The sequence below is a fragment of the Thermobia domestica genome, chromosome 4, assembly GCF_964235325.1.
Source record: "Thermobia domestica chromosome 4, izTheDome1.hap1.1, whole genome shotgun sequence".
In the NCBI taxonomy this organism is placed as follows: Eukaryota; Metazoa; Arthropoda; class Insecta; order Zygentoma; family Lepismatidae; genus Thermobia; species Thermobia domestica.
This window is the reverse complement of record NC_137457.1, coordinates 290,173,880-290,194,444: the sequence shown is the minus strand read 5'-3', so window position 1 is coordinate 290,194,444 and position 20,565 is coordinate 290,173,880. Positions and strand designations below refer to the sequence as shown.

Below are 20,565 nucleotides of genomic sequence, written 5' to 3'. Positions count from 1 at the left end.
GGCCTGCTCTTACCAGTGAATCAACTGTATTTGAAGTTCTAATTCTGAGTATAATTATCCATCTAGCAGAAATTTGTCTGAAATTAAGCACTGAGAACTGCCCAAAGACAAAACAAATTATAAAAGAAATTCGTTTTAAAAAAATAAATCATCAAATTTAAAATCTGCAAACTCAAACGAATAATATTATTTGCATAAGTCTAAAGGCCCAAAAATACACAATTTACATTTCTTAGAAGTAAAGAAATAGCAGATCAGAAAGTTGGACAGTAAAAAGTTGTTACTATATTACAGAGACTAGAAGATGAAATGGGGAGCAGCTAGGAAGACAGTAAAGTACTAACTGGTGGGGGAAATTCTCACAATTACTGACCTGATACAACTGTTTCAGTACATGCAGTATGAGGTATAAAAGTATGAAGTATAAAAATATACTCTGAGATTTCAGATTTTCATGACCAGTTGGGTAAATAAAGGACTTTTTCATGGCTTTCATGACCACTAAGCAAAATATATGACTTTTTCATGACTTTCATGACCAGTAGACACCCTGTTCTAAAACGAAAAAATCCAAATGAACATCATCAGTCACAAAATCATCGTAATCGTGTTTTGGGACCAAAACGATTTGATTCTTGTGGAATTCTTCGAGCCAGGACGAACAATTACAGATGATATGTATTGCGAAACACTGAATAACCTGCAATGTGCTATTAAATATCGGCAGAGATGAATGCTACGCTCTGGAATTATTCTTATCCATGACAATACCTTCCCACACACAGCTGCTAGTACTCCTGATACAATTCAAAGATTTCGATGTGAACTATTTCAATCAACACCCTTACTGCCCCGACCTTGCCCCTAGCGATTTCTTTCTTCACCTGAAAAAGTGGATTGCATCGAAGCGGTTCAACCACAGTGAAGTGCTCAAGACATCAGTTCTGGACTGGCTACTCTCTAAGGTGGAAGATTTGTACACAGAGAGTACACAGAAGCTTGTGCCACGCTACAAGAAACGTCTGGTTCATAGCAATTGTCAAAAAAAAACCAAAATATGTACTTGCATATCTATCATAATAAATTTCTTCTCCCATCATTTTCTTGCTTTTTAAAAATTATCAGCATTTGTCGTAATGTCAATAATGCGACGAACAAAGGTTCAATAACTTACTTTACTGACTCTCATGAAAAGTATGAGGGTTTTCAGTTACTCCATATTCTGCAGTTCTGACTGTTCATATAATCAGATAAATAAAACCACGGTTCATCAGAAAAATGCCCCTTGTCAAGTCTGTTTTGTATTGCGAATGACTCATGGAGCGACAAGCAAAATCGTACTTTTTCCTCTTTCATCTACAGTTCTTTTAGTTCTTTCAGTAAGCGTGAAATTTATACATACGTACGAAGTGCTTTACGTAATGTAAAATTCAGTGTTGTTGCCTCGAGAAATGATGGAATGAATTCCTAGGTGAACGCATTGTCATGACTAGAATATTTTGCTAGGAGGAAGCTGGCCCCTTCGTTCTGAGAATTGAAAGAATCGTACTCAACAGCATTCTAAGATGGCAACAATGTTTACGGGAGCTGGCTCCTAGTTTCCTCTAGTTACGCGAATCGGTGAACTGAAATCAGCTGTCACGACAGTTGGTCTCTCACTTTCGGGCCTGTCATACACAATTCCAATATCTTGAAACTTTTTATGAAGTCACAGTATTCTTTTTCTATGTGATATAGGTGTGCTAGAAAATCTTGCACAAATTGTTCCCGCACCTACTGCCCAAGAAGGTAGTAATTAATGACAAACATGTTCTTGTGGTATATAGTACATTTCAATAACAAAATTCAACATTGCACGTAAACAAATAACACAAAGAAGCACCATCGGGCTTTTTCCACCTATGGTAGTCGTAGGAAACAAAAGTATTCACAAAGCCAGATTCTTGGCGAAATCAGATTTTCATATGAATATGAAGTACAAGTAAAATGCATATGAAATGTATTGTAGCAAGTTATATAAAGTACTCGCAAACGAAGTACGTTTGTTAATATTCAGCCAGTTTAGACATTGTTTTGAACTAGCAACGATTTCAATACTAAGTGCTTCACGAACCATTATACTTTTCGTTTCTGCGAAGACTAGAGGTAATAAGCCTATTAACAAGCATTCATATGGCATGGCTTATGACGCGCCTCATACTAAAATTATTGCTGCAAGTTCGAAAAAACGTCTGAACTGGCAGTATATCAACAACCATGCTTTGTTTCCGGGCTCTTCATGTGACTTGCTGCAATATTTTTTCATATACTTCATATAGAGATGTAACATTTAATGCCTGAACTTCATTTTCACATGATATATTAGCTTTTATGAACACTTTTACCTTTTATAACTTATCACAGGCGAAAAAAGACCGATCTTTACTAATCATCTTTTGTACAGCATGTTAGGGGCTGCACTGTAACACTATTTGCTAAAGGACGTACTATTCAGAAAAGTGACAAGTATACGGTAAGTATGCGCAATTTAATTTCCCTTAATACAGAGTGTGAAAAAGTGACTGACTGTACCCAGATTCGAACCCGGGACCTGCGGCATACCGTGCCGATGCATTAACCACTGCGCCACCCAGTCCATTTTCCAGAAGAGCCACTCACTCTCTCTCTCTCTCTCTCTCTCTCTCACTCTCGATGTCAGTGCTTTCATCTCTGATCACGTGGGTCGTACCACAGCCCCCTACTGTGATTTGACAATCTTGTGTCCACATACCGGTCAGTCCCTGTCAGTCACTTTTTCACTCTTTGTGTTAGAATTCATACTTATAGAGGATTTGGCGAGTAAAATGAAAGATCGGTTGTTTCCTCTTTTCATTAAGTATTATGAAATCACAACTGTGATACGGTACTACCCACATGGTCCCAGATGAAAGCATCTATCTCGAGAGTGAGTGGCTTTTCTGGGAAGCGGACTGAGTGGCGTAGTGGTTACAGTATCAGCACGGTATGCCGGAGATCCCGGATTCGAGTCCTGGTTCAATCAATCACTTTTTTCATTGTGATAGAATTCACACCTATAGAGGATTTTGTGTGTTGAAAAGAATCGGTTGTTTCCTCCTTTCATTAGTATATAATTGACCCTTCCTTTCCGAGTTGTGCCCCTACCGAAGCTAAGGCAAAAGCACTCCTAGATTATGCCTGGTAGAAATACTGGCAACAATCGTGCATGCATCACCTCACTTCAACACCCATTTGTACTTCCCAGACTTTAATCGACTGAATTTCAGATTTAACTGGACGGAGTCTGTGTTGTTAACCAACACATAATACAATTAACTTTTATCAACTATTCTTGCTTCAGACGTTAGATCTTTATTCTTTTATTGCTATAATGTATAAACACACCATTTCATGCAGCTTGGTTCTCACAATGTTGCAAGCAGTTAAAAAAATTCTCATAAAACTAGATTTTTAAGCTGACATCATAAGTTGCTATTTAACTGTCAACCTATAAATTGTAAACAGAGCATATCGACTTGTTTCAATATTTTAGCACGTGCTATGTCCAAAACTACAGAAGTAGTTCTCATGGCATTCAATTTGCAATGCTTTCAGGTAAAGAAAAAGTTTTCGTCATTTGTGTTTCTACACGTAATGCCATTCTTATCTCTCTCCCGTGTGCTCTTATTTATGTGACATATTTTACTTCCTCAGAAAAAATATGTTAAAGAATCACACTTTCTTCGTGTAATCCGCATGTTATACGTTTCATTCCCGAGTTATAACAATTTAAAGTTCACGTGACAAGACTTTGTGAACACATTGTACCTTCATACGGTTGCTCCAATAGATTTGTTGCTCATTTCCTTTACTTCTCCTTAATTTTGTAAAGATTTAATGATTAAATAATTTAGAACCACCAAATGCTCCAATGATACATAGTTTGTTCAAAAGCAATACTGAAACACTTTGGGAAATGAATTCTCACATAAAAACAAAAATTATAAATCGACATGGGAACAAATACGTTATTTCGGAACCACAGCCCACCGAAAACTGATCGGAGAATTACATGTGTGAAGGTCATTAGTGCTTATTTCGAACCTATATTTCATTAATGCACTAGTGAATGTAGATTTATGAGGACTTCTAGGAACGATGAAGCACAGATGAGGAACTGACAACTGGCACACGTTCCATTTCCACTGTTACAGTAAAGAAGTCTTGGATCAAAATATCATTATGTTCTTGTACCCAACTTTCATCCGGCATTTATTTCTTGAGGTAAGATTCTTTTCATATCGTTCCGACCAAATTTTGGAGAGCTATAGCTCCAAAATGACGTATTTGTGCACCCTTTTATTCTGTATTTTTTGTATGTCGAGATTCATTTCCCAAAAGTTTTTGATGCCGTTTCTGAACACACTGAATAAGATGCCATCAAATTAAATGGTCCATTTCCAAATATCACGAAATACATGTTACATGACACAGTTATTTCATGTACTGTGTACATTCACAGATGTAGCGATATGGAAGTAGCAAAACTTAAGCGCATGTGCATTTTTGGCCCAATGTAGAAGCGCTTTACAGACTGCCGCTATGCCTCGGATACACTGTGACAAAATGGTTTACTTTCCTGTCCAAGTAATTCTATCAAGGGATTCATCAGGGATAAGTGCTTTAACGCATATGGCGAATTTGTGTAGCCAACTTTTGTAATATAGTATTTCCCTGAAAATAGACCTTTTCATTTGATGGCACATCATACGTAAATATATAAACCATTAGACTGCTTTAAATGTTTGATGTTAAGTATTACCTGTTCCCTCGCGAAGCTTCCTGTGAACGAAGTCTGATATTTTCAGCTTCCAATTTAGATACACTCTCTTCAAATTTCTTGAAGAGCTCTTCCAATGATGCAAGTTTTTTCTTGTCCTCTTCTGCAATAAACAATAACAAAGCAATTATATGTATCACAGATTATACTACCAATTTAAAATTAAGTGTTGTCCAAACTAACTTTAATATTAATATGCCTATCTAAACAAATACATCTTACATGAATACGATTAAAAAAAAAAAAAAAAAAAAAAAGATTTTATATTTCAGAAGATACGAGGAGCGTCCAATAAGTTATCTATCTTGACAGGAAGGGAGGGGCGGAGCATAATGACGCCGTCACTGTGGGGAACCCAGCTACGCAATTTGAGGACAGACGGAGCAATGTAATGGCCGTGAACAGAGTGTTTGTATTACGCCAAGAAGTGAACGATTGTGTCACGCCGCGAACAGTGGATTTGCAGAAGGTGGAGCACCGCTTGGTCATCAAGTTTCTCACTAGTGACTACTTTGTCAGGGTGTCTACTAAAATTCCAAAATGAAATTTCGTGACTTCTTCGTGACCTTTTCTTTACCAAATCACACAATTTCCTAACATTCTCAAAAGCGAATTTGGGTGCAAATGAGGCCGAATTTTCATCCATGCGATAGAAACGTACTTTGCTAGAGATTTGGTAGCGTCTAAAGCCGACCATAGACGTTTCTGGTGGTAAATTTTGACGTTTTATAAAACAAAATTTTTCCAATCTGTACTTACATTTATAGTTAGAAAAAAAATCGTGACCCAAAAGCTAAATTTCGTGACTTTCGTGACCGTTTTCTCATTTCGTGATATTCGTGACCGATAGATACCCTGTTTATCTTCCGAGACCTGAAGAAACACTTGCGGGGACAATGTTTTTCGTCGGACAACGAGATCCAACAGGCTGCTTCCCAGTGGTTTGCAAGCCATGACAAAGACTATTTTTTTCTCTGGGATTTCTTCGCTGCCCACAAAGTTCCGATGGTGCACAAACCTCCATGCGGACTACATAAAAAAAACTGTGATGACCAGGAGAGCTTATCTGCATTCCTTCCTGTCTAGGTAGATAACTTATTGGACGTCCCTCGTATATATGTACACTCATGTCCAAAATGATTGTCGCATATCTATAACTGTCTTCTTGTAAGAATATAATTTGATAATGATTTTGCAGGGTACTTTTAATATTAATACTATTTGTATAATCGGAAAATATATATTGTAATAAATTTCATAGGAAAAAATCGTAAATATGAAAATTAGAATGAGTAAAACAAAATGCTGCAAAATGGACAAAAAAGTTCTATTTTTGTTTTATTCTTCTTATTTACAGCTCTTTTGACATGAAATTTGCCACATACATGTCTTTGCCGATTATACACATTTTAACATTATAAGAAATACCGGACAAATTCGTTATCAAATTATATTCCTACAACAACATATTTATATACATGCGACAATAATTTTGGACATGAGTGTACATAGATATATAGATATTGAAACAATTTCATAATGTAACAAGTACTGTAGTTATGTACAAGTACTTAGTAAAATGAATTGTCACTGCGATTTTCTTGTATTACATTAATCCTATATTGAGTATATTGAGTAGTACGCGAAGAGCTGTAGTACAGATTCGTGTATGCAATAAGTCAAAATAGCAGCATTCTCCAATTTTCAAATGGAGTGGACAACGTTCAGTTGGAGCAAGTTTCGAGACAATCTAAGTTGACATCTGAGGGCTCAAATGTGTCATCGACATTACTAGACCCTGGCCTATTGTTACTGGCTACTGGCACTTAACAATCATCTGCCCCCTTATTTCCACTGTTGCAGCTTATTTTTTTCTCCCAACTGTCAAAAAAATTTTCATAACTGTCACGATGGTGTCTGTCTTATCATATCCATTTAATAACAAGCTGGAGATTTGTTTTTAATACTCTGTCTCTTTCTTACAGGAAATGGAGCAGAAAATTTTTACTACTTTTTTCTTCATACTGAAGAATTACAACATTAACACAACAGCTATTCTCGGTAATAATGGCACACTTACTGAATACACTACTTTACTTGCAGAAATACAATCTTTATGCAGCCTCTAAAGAAAGAAAATGCACGGCGGGGGAATAAGGCACAACAACTGATGGGAACACCACGCTTGTACTGATTTAACAGGTTCAGACTTGTTTCCTGGTGAACTCACAATTGAGCATCCTTGCAGACCTGCTAAGCCATACTAATTTCATCATTTGGTTATCTTGGTTTAACCATGTTAGTCAATAACGAAGTCCTTAGAAAAAAAAAATGTAGGATTAAAATGAAACATTCTGTGCCATATGGTTTAAACTATAATCTGTTTCACATAACCTGATAGGAAAAAGAGGAAGTTTTTTCCCTCCACCACGCTCAAGTACAGGTAAATGTTGGTGTTCATCTTCTAGCATCAGCCCCCGCACACGGAGGTAAAGAGTGTATCTAAATATGTCTAATAATAAATTACAACTTTCATAATAACACTAGGTATTTTAAAACACTTAATTGCATTTACCTGTATTAGTGAGGTACGTAACACACGTGTAATTGTAATGGAAATTTTATTGAACATTTTTATTGTTTATTTTCCTTCTTTTTGGCAGTCGGGCTTGTGACACAATATTGGAATGGTAAAGTAGGGCAGGGTTGGTAATTGAATGAGTATTTACTTATTGATAAAATAATTTCATAATCAAATCGAAAACCAAGTACAATATGTATGGGTAAATTATCAGCGCATCAAGATAATAACAATACAACTTGAAATTTTATTATATATATATATATATATATATATACTGATAATAATGTTCCAATAATAATATTTGTTTGCTGAGCCTCTCTCGCGAAAGAGGGGAAAAATGACTTCCTATTGTTTTAGAAAAATATCGGTCTCCATTAATAGGAATAATCATTTGCAGTAATTAACTTGCAAGAGAGAGACGGTTATGGATAGTCTAATGTTGTAACAAAAGTTGATTATTGTATAAGAAAAAATGAGTAACGATAAATACAATTTCGTTCAATTATACAAAAACAACGAACACTTTGGCTTAAAGAGTTTAAAGGCTCATCGTAGCAGAAACAAGCTTTTCCATTAGATTTTAACCTGTACCATGTTTATTTTCAACCATCCTTCAAAGATCCTGCTTTACATTGTCTGGAATCTTTCTCTTTCGCGGGGCCGCGTTGGCTCAGTGATAGAGCGTTCACCTTTGGTGCATGAGGTCCTGGGTTCGATCCCAGCTCGCGCCAAGTGAATTTTGTGGTGGGCAAACACCATGTGCGTGGATTTTGCCGGCGTTCTCCCATTTCCTCCCACTTTCTTCATTCCGCCATTTCAATCATTTCTCAAGCCTAGCCGGCTCAGCTAATAGTCTTCTTCTCCTCCTAGGCTTTTTGAATAGAACTTGATGACTTAATGCATATTTCCCATACAAGGAATATGTCATGCTTATCTTATACGTATTAACTTTACTATTTCTATAATGCTCGATGACCTGCAGTAATTGTGAAATAAAACCTTGTACAGCGTTTTAATTCGCCTGAATGTTTGCCTCTTTCGCTCCAAATATTTTAATCAACATTTTATTTTCGAAACCCCGCAGTTTGAAATTGGGCAGATTGAACTCATTGATTTTAATGTTTTCGATATTTGTTAAGACAATAAAATGTTTTACAGTAGGGTAAACTTTAGTGCATAAATAATATCCAATACTTTTCTACAAGACAAAAATTAAAAGCAGTAATTCTTTTGTTACTCGAGGTTGATAACCAAAAGGAATAACAGTGCTTTCTCAACATCAGGTGCGAGCGAATTGACGTAAGAATTTAGAGTTCACACGATTCTATTTATTAGAAAAGCTTCCCTCCCTGTGAAGGCCAACGACTTGCTATCCCCTTCTACAGTGGCAAGTGGTGGAAGGCAGGGGAGTTTCCTATCAGGTTGCCTGAAACAGACTTTAGTATACATAGTAGTTTTATAAATGTGGAAAAATATTATTCTATTGTGACTCCATAAGGAAACCTTTAGCATATAATCCACTGGAGCGCTACCACATTAAAATAGCGAAATAATGACTTTTAATGAAACTGTTGTGTGTTGCATAACCCAAATTACTATTAAAACTTTAAAGTCCATGAAAGCCACCTAAACGACCTCCAAAAAATCTGACGTCTTTTTGGTCACAAATGGCCACATATTTGCACTACCCATTTTAACATTTAAAAAAAATCGATATATCCTAATGTACTGTATAATCATGTTGGAAAAAAAAATAATGATGAAGAAATGCATTTTTCCTTTAGCATTTCTTTTCCTTTATAACTGGGTGAAACTGAACAAAACATGCATATATTTTCGTCTTTTTCAAGTCTTACTTGTAAATTGATATATAGGTCCAAATTATCAATGACTGAGTGTCGAAAATTAAAAGGAAAAGTATGAACTTGAGTGTAACATTTTTCTTTTCCAACATTACTATATACGTATATACTAAATACAGGATGGGGCAAATAAAAGTGGATCGGAGAACAGAGTTCCAGAGTAGAAAGAAACAAGGCAAAGGAAAAGAAATAGTTCGCTACCCTGCTTATACAAGATGTTGAAAATGATCACCATTCATCTCTTCAATGACCACATAAATGAAAATTACCACAATTTCAGGTGTTCAGACACGTTTCGGAATGTTTTTTTGCCTTGTTCAAAACAGATCCTGTCTGACGCCTTTTTCTGACTAATCGTTGCATTGCACTCTTCGCTGGCACTTTGACACCATGAAATTTATGAGCAAACAACTAACCACATTCTTTTCACGAATTGTTTTTACGTAACTTTCCACAACGAACACCCTCTGCTGCACTGTGAGCATCCTCTTCACCTGTGCACTGCTCAAATTACAGTGACAAAGCCTGAACCGGTAGTGTGCATACACGTGGTGTGGTTCCACGCATACATTCACATCCAATCGTATCCACTCGTTCGGGCCACTTTTATTTGTTCAACCTGTATATGAGCATTGCAGTGATTAAACCTGTAATTTTAGATAACCTTCTTTTACCTCTCTTTCAAAACTTGTTGAAAAAATATATTTATTATGAAGAAATAAAATCTGTAAGTTTTACGTCCCACGATCTGCCGGCTAAGCTAAAGGAGACGGTGATGATGAGAAATGAATGAAATGGTGCAATAAAGAAAGTGGGAGGAAACGGGAGAACCCGAGAAAATTCACGCACACAGTGTTTGTCACCACAAAGTTCATTTGGCGCGAGCTAGGATCGAACCAGGAACCCCATGTATCAGAGGAGAAAACTCTACCAGTGAGCCACCGCGGCCCATTTATTATGAAGATTAAGGTCTTACATGGTAATTCTACAGGTCAGTGATTACCAACCTTTTTGACTGATGGCACATTTTACTGAACGCCTATGTCATTGCAACACACTTACTTGATTTTTTTATTAATAATAATATAAATTATAGTAGTGTCAAATTAAAAGTTCCTATGAAGTACTGACTGAGTATTTTTGCTGCCGCTGGAGACGACGACTGGTACTGTTTGTCTCAAAGTTAATTTTAATTTTGACTAATTATTAGATGCTTAATGAATTTTAAAATTTCGTAACCACTGCTATCAGGAGCATCATTTCAGACTTTGCTTGAGGGGGGGGGGGGGCGCAAGAGCGCGACCGACGTAAGATTTTCACGTTTTGTACTAGTATATTAATAAACAATCGATTAAAGTATATATAATCTTCAAACACTTGGGGGGGGCAATTGCCCTCTCCTGTCCCCCTTAAATGACGCCCCTGACTGCTATAGTTGAACGTTGTTAAACACTGAGTCCCCATATCCACTGTTAGTTTAGTGTTTAACGTTTCTTTCTAGAACGAGGCTAAGTGAGACATAAACGTACAGTTTAAGAGTCTGACTCACTAAAAATAATACAAATTTTACCATCTTTTTTCTCTCGTTTTTCATAAGTGAAAAGAGATAATGAAATGCAACTTACCACAGTCATAGATAATGTTATTCTACAACAGAAAATATGAACTTCAAGAATTTCCAGTGTTACCATCCATAGAAATTACAGTGTTGCCAGAATAAGATTTCCTTCAAAATCTACAAGTAAGTTAAGGCAGCGAATAGAAGAACGAACTCAACTGCATTCGGTTACGTATCATGTTGTCTTGGTATCCTGTGAACTATATTTTAAATAATAGTTATGTTTAGTTTGTAATGAACAAAATAGTTAAATAAAAATGTTATTTAAAAAGCAGTTCACATAATATCGAAACAACATGATACGTAATCAAATGCAGTTAAGTTCGTTCCTCTAGTCGCTGCCTTAACTTAGATTTTGGGGAATTGATATTCTGGCAACACTGTAATTTCTATGGATGGCAACAATGAAAATTTTTCAGGTTCATATTTTCTGTTGTAGAATATCATTATCCATGATTGTGGTAAGTTGCATTTCATTATCTCCTTTCACTTATGAAAAACAAGCAAAAGAAAATTGGTATATTTTGTATTATTTTTAGTAAGTCAGGGTCTTAATATTGAATTTGAACCAAACTACCTTATACAGGGAATAGAATCCGGGACTACTGCAAGATTAAAAACAAAAACTTAGTACAGGACGCTACTAAGAAATCAGGCATCCTCTCTTTTAGGTATGTATCTCATCATAAATCTTCAAAAAATATAACCACTTACCTTCTCTTTTTTGAGCATCAGAGAGCATCTTCTGAAGCCGTAACTTCTTGTCTTCGGTCTCTTGTAGTCTCTTCCCCAGCTGTTGCATTCTGTCGGTCATCTCTACTTCTCGCGACGCAAAGCTTGTTTCCTGATTCTCTATCGACATCATCGATTCACTTAGTTGTGCCTCCAGTGACTTAAAAGATAATAAATAAATAAATAATAAAAGCTAGTGAAAGGAGCCATACACTATAGATGAACACAGTATCACTAAGGGATGACACACAAGACTTTTATCAAGGGACCTCAATAATAATAATAATAATAATAATAATAATAATAATAATAATAATAATAATAATAATAATAATAATAATAATAATAATAATAATAAGTGAAAGGAGATTTAATTTTAGCTATGAAAACTGTGTTAACTGTAATGCCATTGTAATCATCCAGTGTTTCTGGTGCAAAGGCTATTTTTTTTTCTTTGTTTTACAACCAGTAGAACGCGGTTTTATACTTTCAAATTATGCTATGCATAAGTATCGGAAATCCTACAGCAAGATTATGTCCGTCATCTGTCGACAGACATCTAAGCAGAAATAGTAAGAGATATCGACAAGCGGATTTTTATAATCGTTTCTGTGTCACAAGAATAGGTTCCATCTTTTTCTGTTAACCCTATTCTCAAAGCAGAAATGGCTCAATTAACCATTTCCGGTTTCAACCTGTATCGCCATAGAACAAAAATGATATCAGATAGCTAGAAGCTGTTTCCTGCAAACGATTCAGCGTCTTAAGATTAAGAATTCATGACTATCCGCAACACTAGCAAACCGGAAGTGGTTCAAATTTACTATTGCTTATGGTTTCCATTCTAATTTCCATAAAGCAACAAACGGAAAAAAGATCTTTTCAATCGATTCAGGGTCCCAAGAATAGGTTCCGCCTCCTCCGATAACCTTCTATACAAACCACAAGTGGCAGAAATAAACTTTCTGGATTTACCGTTGGTTTCCATAGAACAAAAACATTAATAGATAGGGAGAAACGGTTTCTGCAATCGATTCACCGTCAAGAGAACACACCATCCCTACCCACATAAGTCTATCAAAACCAGAAGTGGTTGAATTTTGTTAGTACTTCCGGTTTCAGGTTTCAATATTTATTTTCATAGAGTAAAAACGGTACGAGATATGCTAAAGCTATTTTTGGAAGATTAAGCGTTGCAAGAATGAGTCTTGTCTCTACTTTTATCTATCTATTCAAACCGGAAGTATTAAAAATTTATGATTTCTGGTTACAACACTAATCGCATAATGGATACGTGTTATATATATATATATATATATATATATATATATATATATATATATATATGAATTCAGTACCGCAAGAATGTCTAACTTCTGATTTCATTTCTTTATTGAAACAGAAAGTGATATACATGAGTCAGCACTTCCGGTTTCAATATTAATGTCCATAGAGCAAAAGTAAAAGCATCAGAAGTCTTACACAATGGCTATGGTCGTTTGTCTATTCACAATGTCAGAACAGAAACGATAAGAAATATCGAGAAGTGTTTTTTTTTTAGAATCGATTCAGCGACCTAACAATAGGTTTCGTCTACTCCGTTACTCCTTTATTCAAAATGGAAATGACAGAAATTAACAGTTTCCAGCTCCACCGTTGATCGCCATAAAACAAAAAAGCAGCAGACCGAGACGAGCGGTTTTTTGGAATAGATTCAACGTCTGAAAATAAGATAGCATGCTTATCCGCATTTTTTACTTAACCTGGAACTAGTAGAAACTTATTACTATTTCCAGTATCAATATTGAACTCCATAGAAAATGAAATCTTTTAGTTTTACGTCCTACAGTTATGCTGGCTAAGCTAAAGGAGACAATGATGATGAGAAATGAATGAAATGATGGAATGAAGAAAGTAGGAGGAACCGGGAGAATCCCGAGGAAACCCACGCACACGTTGTTTGTCCACCACAAAGTCCATTTGGCGCGAGCTACTATCGAACAAAGAGGGCACCATCTACCACTAAGCCACCGCGGCCCCGTTAACTCCATAGAGTAGAAACAGTAATATATATCGAGTAATGGCTTTTTGACATGGATTCAGTGTTAGCGGAACAGGTCCTATTTTTAATCTTATCCCTCTACTGTATTACAATCAGACGTTATACACAGATGTATTACTTCTACTTTCAGTATTGAATTCGCATAGTTTGGAAGCCCATGCCTAGTTTCACAATGTGAAACTATTTTTTATATTTTATTTTCTAGCTCCACCTTTTTGCTTCGTTAAGTTTCAATCCTTTAGGTTTTTGATAACCTGCTAAATGCTTAGTGTGTCGTACTTTGCCCTAAATTTGAGTATTCCAAGGGCGTAAAAAATTACATATTAGAAACGCCTTGAATGCCTTTCTCCCTTTGGTTATACTATCTTACTGTGGCACATTACAACACTCACCTCCAACCCAAATACAAATATATTAGATGAGTGGCACACAAATGGAAGTCTTTATTACCTATATATTATTTCTCTTTTCACGTTTCTTTACAATTCAGCTTGAGAGCAGCTAAACGTTTCTGTTCATGTTGTAATGCATTATATGTATGTGTTTTTGTATGTAAGAATGGATCAATAAAAGTGGATCAAGTCTATGCAATCATGGGTAAAGTAACTGCATATAATAAGACAATATATGCACTTCACGAATGCTGTTAAAATAACAACCAGGATGCTTACCTAATGAATCTTGTTTTTATTAAGACCCTAAACAATTATAGTGAATATTATAATTTTTCTCCGTCGGCGAATCTTCGTACAAAAGCTTCACGTATCCCACATTCGTATGTTATTATTTTCATTTCAGTTGCAGATTATGGTCACTAAGCTCAAGTTCATGTTCAATGTGCTGTTTTCTTTCTTTGAATACACTAACTGTAAGTACTTCATTAGAGTTGATAATTGTTTCTTTACAGTGCTCTTTATGTAATACTTTGTTGAAGATTCACAATAACTATATTAGCAGCTCAAGTAGCATATTTACAGTTAGTGCACTCGAAGAAAGAAAACAGCCACCTTGAACTCTAGTGAACATTTGATATACACTCAGCAGGTTAGTGGCTATAATCCGCCACTGAATGTAGATAACGACATACAAATTTGGAATGTGACAAGATTCCTCAACTGAGGAAGATGATAGCAATCATTGAAATAGTTTTGCCTCTTACGCATTAGGTAATAACCTGCATATAATTTTGTGTTTGCAGGTCGTGAGGTATAACGGAAATGACGGCCGACAGGGCGCAGCACTATAGAAGTCGCAAGACGTATTCATGGAGTATCTACAGTGAAATTCCTCTCTCGTTTGGCTTAGATTCACAGATGATACTTTCCTAATATGGCCTCAGGACAAACCAGCACTGAAATATTCCCGCAGTCCCTAAAGAACAAATGCCCAGAAAAATTAATCTGATCTTTCCCAAGCCAAGTCCTCAACTTCTTTATGAAGACAACAGACTTGAGAACGAACGTTTCCAGACTGATGCACACATTAACTCTGCCAACAGCATGCAATACCTCCATTCCTATTCTGACTGTATCAAGCGTCCTGTACAGTATGTCCTGAGCTAATTTAACGATACTTTACAAGAGCACAAGTTTTTATAATGCCCCTTTGTTTCTGTATGATGAAGCGTCAGAGAGGAGCGCTTACAACATTATTCCTTTCATTTGTGTTTTAGTGTTCTTGATCTTGAATAGTTTCTGGTAAGTAATTTGTTTTGAATAGTTTCTGTAAGTAATTGTAATATGTTCGTTTCCATATTCTTTTGTTTCAACTTTATATATATTTTATAAACAGAAAACCCTATTAAATACTTACAACACAAAGGACAGTTAATCGAACCAGTGTCTTTCGTTCAGTGTGTTAATGCGTTAACCATTACGTCATTCATTCCGTTCCTTTAACAACTATATATTCTATCACTCTTGACGACAATGCTGAGCTACTGACCCGGGATGATTCTAAAGTTGAACCTAGAATCTGGGAACAACCTATATATTCCCTGAAAGGGTTTGTCGAGCGTTCCAAAACAGGTTTCAATTCCTTGTCCAGTCACCAGCAAGTCATTTGGTATCACAGCTAATGTGACTCCTTGTTATGGCTAAATGTGACACATTCGAAATATTTTAATTTCTATATTTTACTCCATTTCAACTATATACGTTGTCAGATTAGTACGTTTCATAATATATTCGTCAACTGCTCTTAGATGAGTGGTTTGATAGGTCACATGGTACAAAAACGTTCATCAGACAGACTCTTTTTTTGTAGCTATATAGGACCGATCGGTCACCTTTCAGGCTTTAAGCCCTCTCGCCACGATAAGGACCAGATAACGAGAGCGAAAAAGGCTCCGGTTGGATGTTGTTAGCCGGAGCTTGGCTTTTGCTGTCGTGGCAAGAGGGCTTAAACTCTGAAGGTGAAAACCGGGTGTATATAGCTATAAAGAAAGAGTTTTTCTGATTGAGTAAATGAGTTCAAATTACCACCACGACTACTTTCCATCTAATTAGTAACAAAATCTATTGAACATGTGGTCTATCAAACAACTCGTCTAGATGAGCAGTTGACGAATTGTATAATGAACGTACTGATCTGACAATGTATATAGGTGAAATCGAGGAAAATATAGAAATTGAAATACACCGAATATGTCACACCACCACTTCTGTTTTGCAACTTTTTCACTCTTTCTAATTGTTTCCGAACCTACAAAGGAATTGATGTAATATGAAAGCGATTATTCTCTGCATTAATCATATATTAGCCGAAGGCCTGGTCTTCACCCATGGGAAATAAGTTTACGAGAAATAACTTGAAATATGTACACGAATTTCGCTTCTCTCACTCTTAGGATGCATATTTCAATAGAAAAAAGTGGTGAGCACCTAGCTGCTTGACCAAGTGCTAAACTATTTATCACTTCAGTGTAATTCCTCTTCCTCTGCTGATCTAAGTATGTCGTTAGAAATAATATGTATGGTTTTCTCGCTAAGTTTGTTTGTTTCCTCCCTGGTACTGTATGGTATAAATTAAGTCTAACAAGGTACATTCGCGAAGTGTTCCCTCGGGATTCATGTAAAATTGATTCAAATGCAAAGTTTTCCGCAACCCAATGTGTATTGTACTAATTTTAGTGGCCCATACTGATAATTTACACATTTATGGGCCTTCATATATCCGGAATTCAATCATACACTACTATAACGCTGGGACACAAAATTGCTTTTAGTTTCTTTACATGTAACTAGATATGAATGTGGACATATGCAAAACAAATTGGATCAAGTACTGCTTCTCTGACACATATTACCCACCCTGCCATCTTGGGTCCGCCATATTGAATTCAACTTTCAGTTTTTCAAGTGGTAATAGCGGCAAGTGATACATCAAATTCATGTACAATTTTCTCGGAAATTCATTGGTGTAGTGAGTTTTACCGCAGCTTGTACCGTTTGGAAGGTACTGCATATTAAATGTCAGCCACTTCACGAATATTGAACCAAATAGAAAGTTGTGCATGGCCCCGCATGTATATGTAATATTTCTCTTGATTTATAGTTGACGAAATATTCTCTAAACGTACATGCATACAGACGTCAGTACGAAAATGGTAGATTTTCATCGAAATCTGGTCGTTTCTGGATTTACATTAGGCATTTTGACCGTAATAAAACCGTATAGTATAACATGGAAGTAAAAACAATCACTCACAGAAACGTAATAAGATTATGACACCAATATAGTAAAGAGTTTGTTTATACTACAGGGCCTGGAAGACTACGCGACTAATGCCGAAATCTCACCTCGCCCACTTCCCCTCACTCCCTGCTTCTCATACTCCATGTACCTTGGTTGTGTGACTAGACAACGTAGGACGCCGATTGTTGAGCTCATATATGCTTCCGTTTTGCGTAATTTTAATTTGCGTCGTCTGACAAACACCTTTGTGTTTACGTAGATAAACTTTGAATTGTTGATTAACGTTACATCGGCTAATATTCTATGGAATGTTTTATATACAATCTTCGTGTTTTAGTGTATGAAGTTTTCTTCTCAACTGTTGGTAAAAATGGACTTTTTTTTTTTTTTTTAATATTTACAGGAATATTGATTTTGAGGATAGAAAAAGTGAAACTTCTCCCGGGCCATGAAAAAACGGAAAATTATGAAGACTCATACGATACTGATGCCGAGTCAAATTTCAATTCTGATTAAGAACATGTGACTAGTCTCAAATGTTCTATTCTTTGGTGTGAGTTTAGAAATTCGGAAGAGGAAAAAGATATTTCTTTAGAAAATCCACTTCAAGGACCACTCCAACGCTAAGGAAGCAAGATTTGCGTTTTCTACCCTCCAAGACTTATGCGTATGACAATACATTTCTCTGGTCGCTGTCAAAGGCCACGGGTGGAGAGCACTAAGCCAGATTCTGCTGTGAATGTCAGATCATTTAGATTTATCTTGGAATATCCACTGCTAAATGCTGCAGATATATCTACGTATCTTAAAAAATTGATAGGACTGAATATGTTGATATTCTAGTATGTTAGAACGCCTCTCATACCTTATACACAGTTCATGTTCACCCAAACCTTTTACTTTTCTTTATTGAATGTACTTATTTCTGCAAATATTCATTTTCGCCGTAAACATTCCTTTTTCTTCTTTTTTTTTTTTTTTACCCAATGTACCCCTTTGTACTACGCCTTTGTAATAACGTTCGATACAAACCGCCTTTGTAATCTAGGGTTAACATGAAATACCTTCTAAACGGTACAAACTGCGGTAAAATTCACTACACCAATGAATTTCCGAGAAAATAATACATGAATTTAATGTATCATTTGCACGTATTCCTATCTGAAAAACCAAAGTTGAATCCAATGTGGCGGCCGGGGAGGGTAACATATGCAAGAGAAGAAGTACTTGATTCAATTTGTTTTGCATATGCCCACATTCATGTCCAGTTACATCTAAAGAAACCAAAAGCAAATTTGTATCTGAGCATTATAGTAGTGTATGATTGAATTTCGGATATATGAAAACAACCTATAAATATGCAAATTACCGGTATGGGCCTCTAAAATTAGTACAATACACATCGGGCCGCGGAGAACTTTGCATTTGAATCAATTTTGCACGAATCTCGAGGGGATACTTTGCGAATGTACCTTGCAAGTTAGAAACAATGGAAATACTTTATAACATTTAACAAGGAAAAGCATATAATACTTAAATGTAATAATGAATCCACTGCTGGATATAAAGCTTTGAACTTCCACTACCGCCTTACTATACTTATTTTAATGCACAGTTCGAGATAGGTACGAACTATGTTCAAAATTTTATATCAATCATATTCAGCTGTTTGGCCATCATCCAATCACAAGCAAGATTATGTTCATTTATAATAACACTGATAATACTTACAGACAATTTATTTCTCAACTCGCGACACTCCTGCTTCTTAGTATTCAGTTCGTCCTCTAAATGCTTCACCCGTGCTTGTTGATGTTCACTTTTCACTTTAGTTAATTCCATTCGCAGGCTCTCACACTCTTGTTTTGTTTCTTCCAATTCCGCTCGCAATTCCTCATTGCAGTCGGACTCCTTCTCGTACTTCTCCTTGATACCGGACAACTAGGGAAATCACAGAAAATATAAAAATACAGTCGAAATCTATTTAACGTATACTCCCTCCACAATACGGACATTTTATTATCCTTACAAATTATGTATTATTATGAGACGAACATTCTTTTCCCCCCACGTTTTAGTGACCTCTTCATAATGGACAGGAATTGTTGTCAGTCTGCATTTAGCACCAAAAAAAAAAAAAAAAAAATCTGCAATTGGAAGTAAATCAAAAGACAAAATCTTTCCCCAAAAAATACCTTTCTCATAATTCAATGACCTGGCGAACCACCATACAAAACAGTTGCGAGCTGGGCTTGAATTTCTTTTCTCTGTCACAATAAATTGCTTTTGTGGTGAAAACCTTAAAAGAACCTTTAATGAGTAGAAACCAATTATAGATAGTCAGTTGCATAACCAAGGATTCTAAACGTAACGTCTTCCTTTCCGTGACAATTTTTTTCTCTCTCAGAGAATGCATCTTCCCCTACAACTTCGAAGACAAAGGAACAATATGTAATCCCTGCTCACTCTGTTTCAAAAATATTCCCAGTAATTCAAATGCAATATGGTGTTTTGTTGTTACCCTATAGTTACAGACTAATGTATTCACTGTATACTGCATACAATTACTCATAAAGTTAACAAATTTATGTTTATCAAAATAGATAATTAAAAAATAAAACAGTTACTTTAAATGCAAGTTCATTATCAGTAAACTTGAGTTTAAACTAACCGAATTAAATTGCTACACAATTAAAAACAAAGATTAAACTGAATTAAAAATCGTCAATTTGAAGGTTTGAGAACTTAATCATTTGGCATAATGAATTGGATGCAGAATTTAGAAATTAACATTCTGTTAAAATTTCATAATAAGTAACACAAATTGTTTAATTAAAGAAGACCGTTTTTTGGTTGGATTCCCTACATTCAGGGAGTGAACTTTCCAACCACCTGAATAAGGAATTTAAAATACGTAATTAAACTACGTAAATTAAACATCAAAGTCAACACTGTAGTCGGCCAAATCGGTCAAGACAGCAGTTTTCAAACCTATACATAGCGAGCTCAGCAAACTGGTAAATTATCCAAACTCTTTGGGACTGTTTTTCTTATTGAGAACTTGTGAGTATAAGTAATTTTCATAAGTGATGTAGTTAGTGAGCCAGAACTAACGGACATAGCCTCGAATTGCTTAAGCTAATTTTCAAATTGAATTTTGAGCTATATAATTGA

At 35.8% G+C, this 20,565-nt stretch overlaps 1 protein-coding gene across 5 annotated transcripts in view; it reads right to left on the bottom strand.

Moving 5' to 3' along the window:
* Window positions 1-20,565, bottom strand: part of sti (citron rho-interacting kinase sticky) — a 247,607-nt gene that overhangs the window by 151,985 nt on the left and 75,057 nt on the right. For all 5 annotated transcript variants that reach the window (XM_081756122.1, XM_081756119.1, XM_081756118.1 and 2 more), the window contains exons 15-17: window positions 19,123-19,332; window positions 11,616-11,793; window positions 4,820-4,940 (exon numbers count right to left, since the gene is read on the bottom strand). In XM_081756122.1, the coding sequence (XP_081612248.1) occupies window positions 4,820-4,940; window positions 11,616-11,793; window positions 19,123-19,332 (509 nt within the window). The remainder of the gene's footprint in view (window positions 1-4,819; window positions 4,941-11,615; window positions 11,794-19,122; window positions 19,333-20,565) is intronic.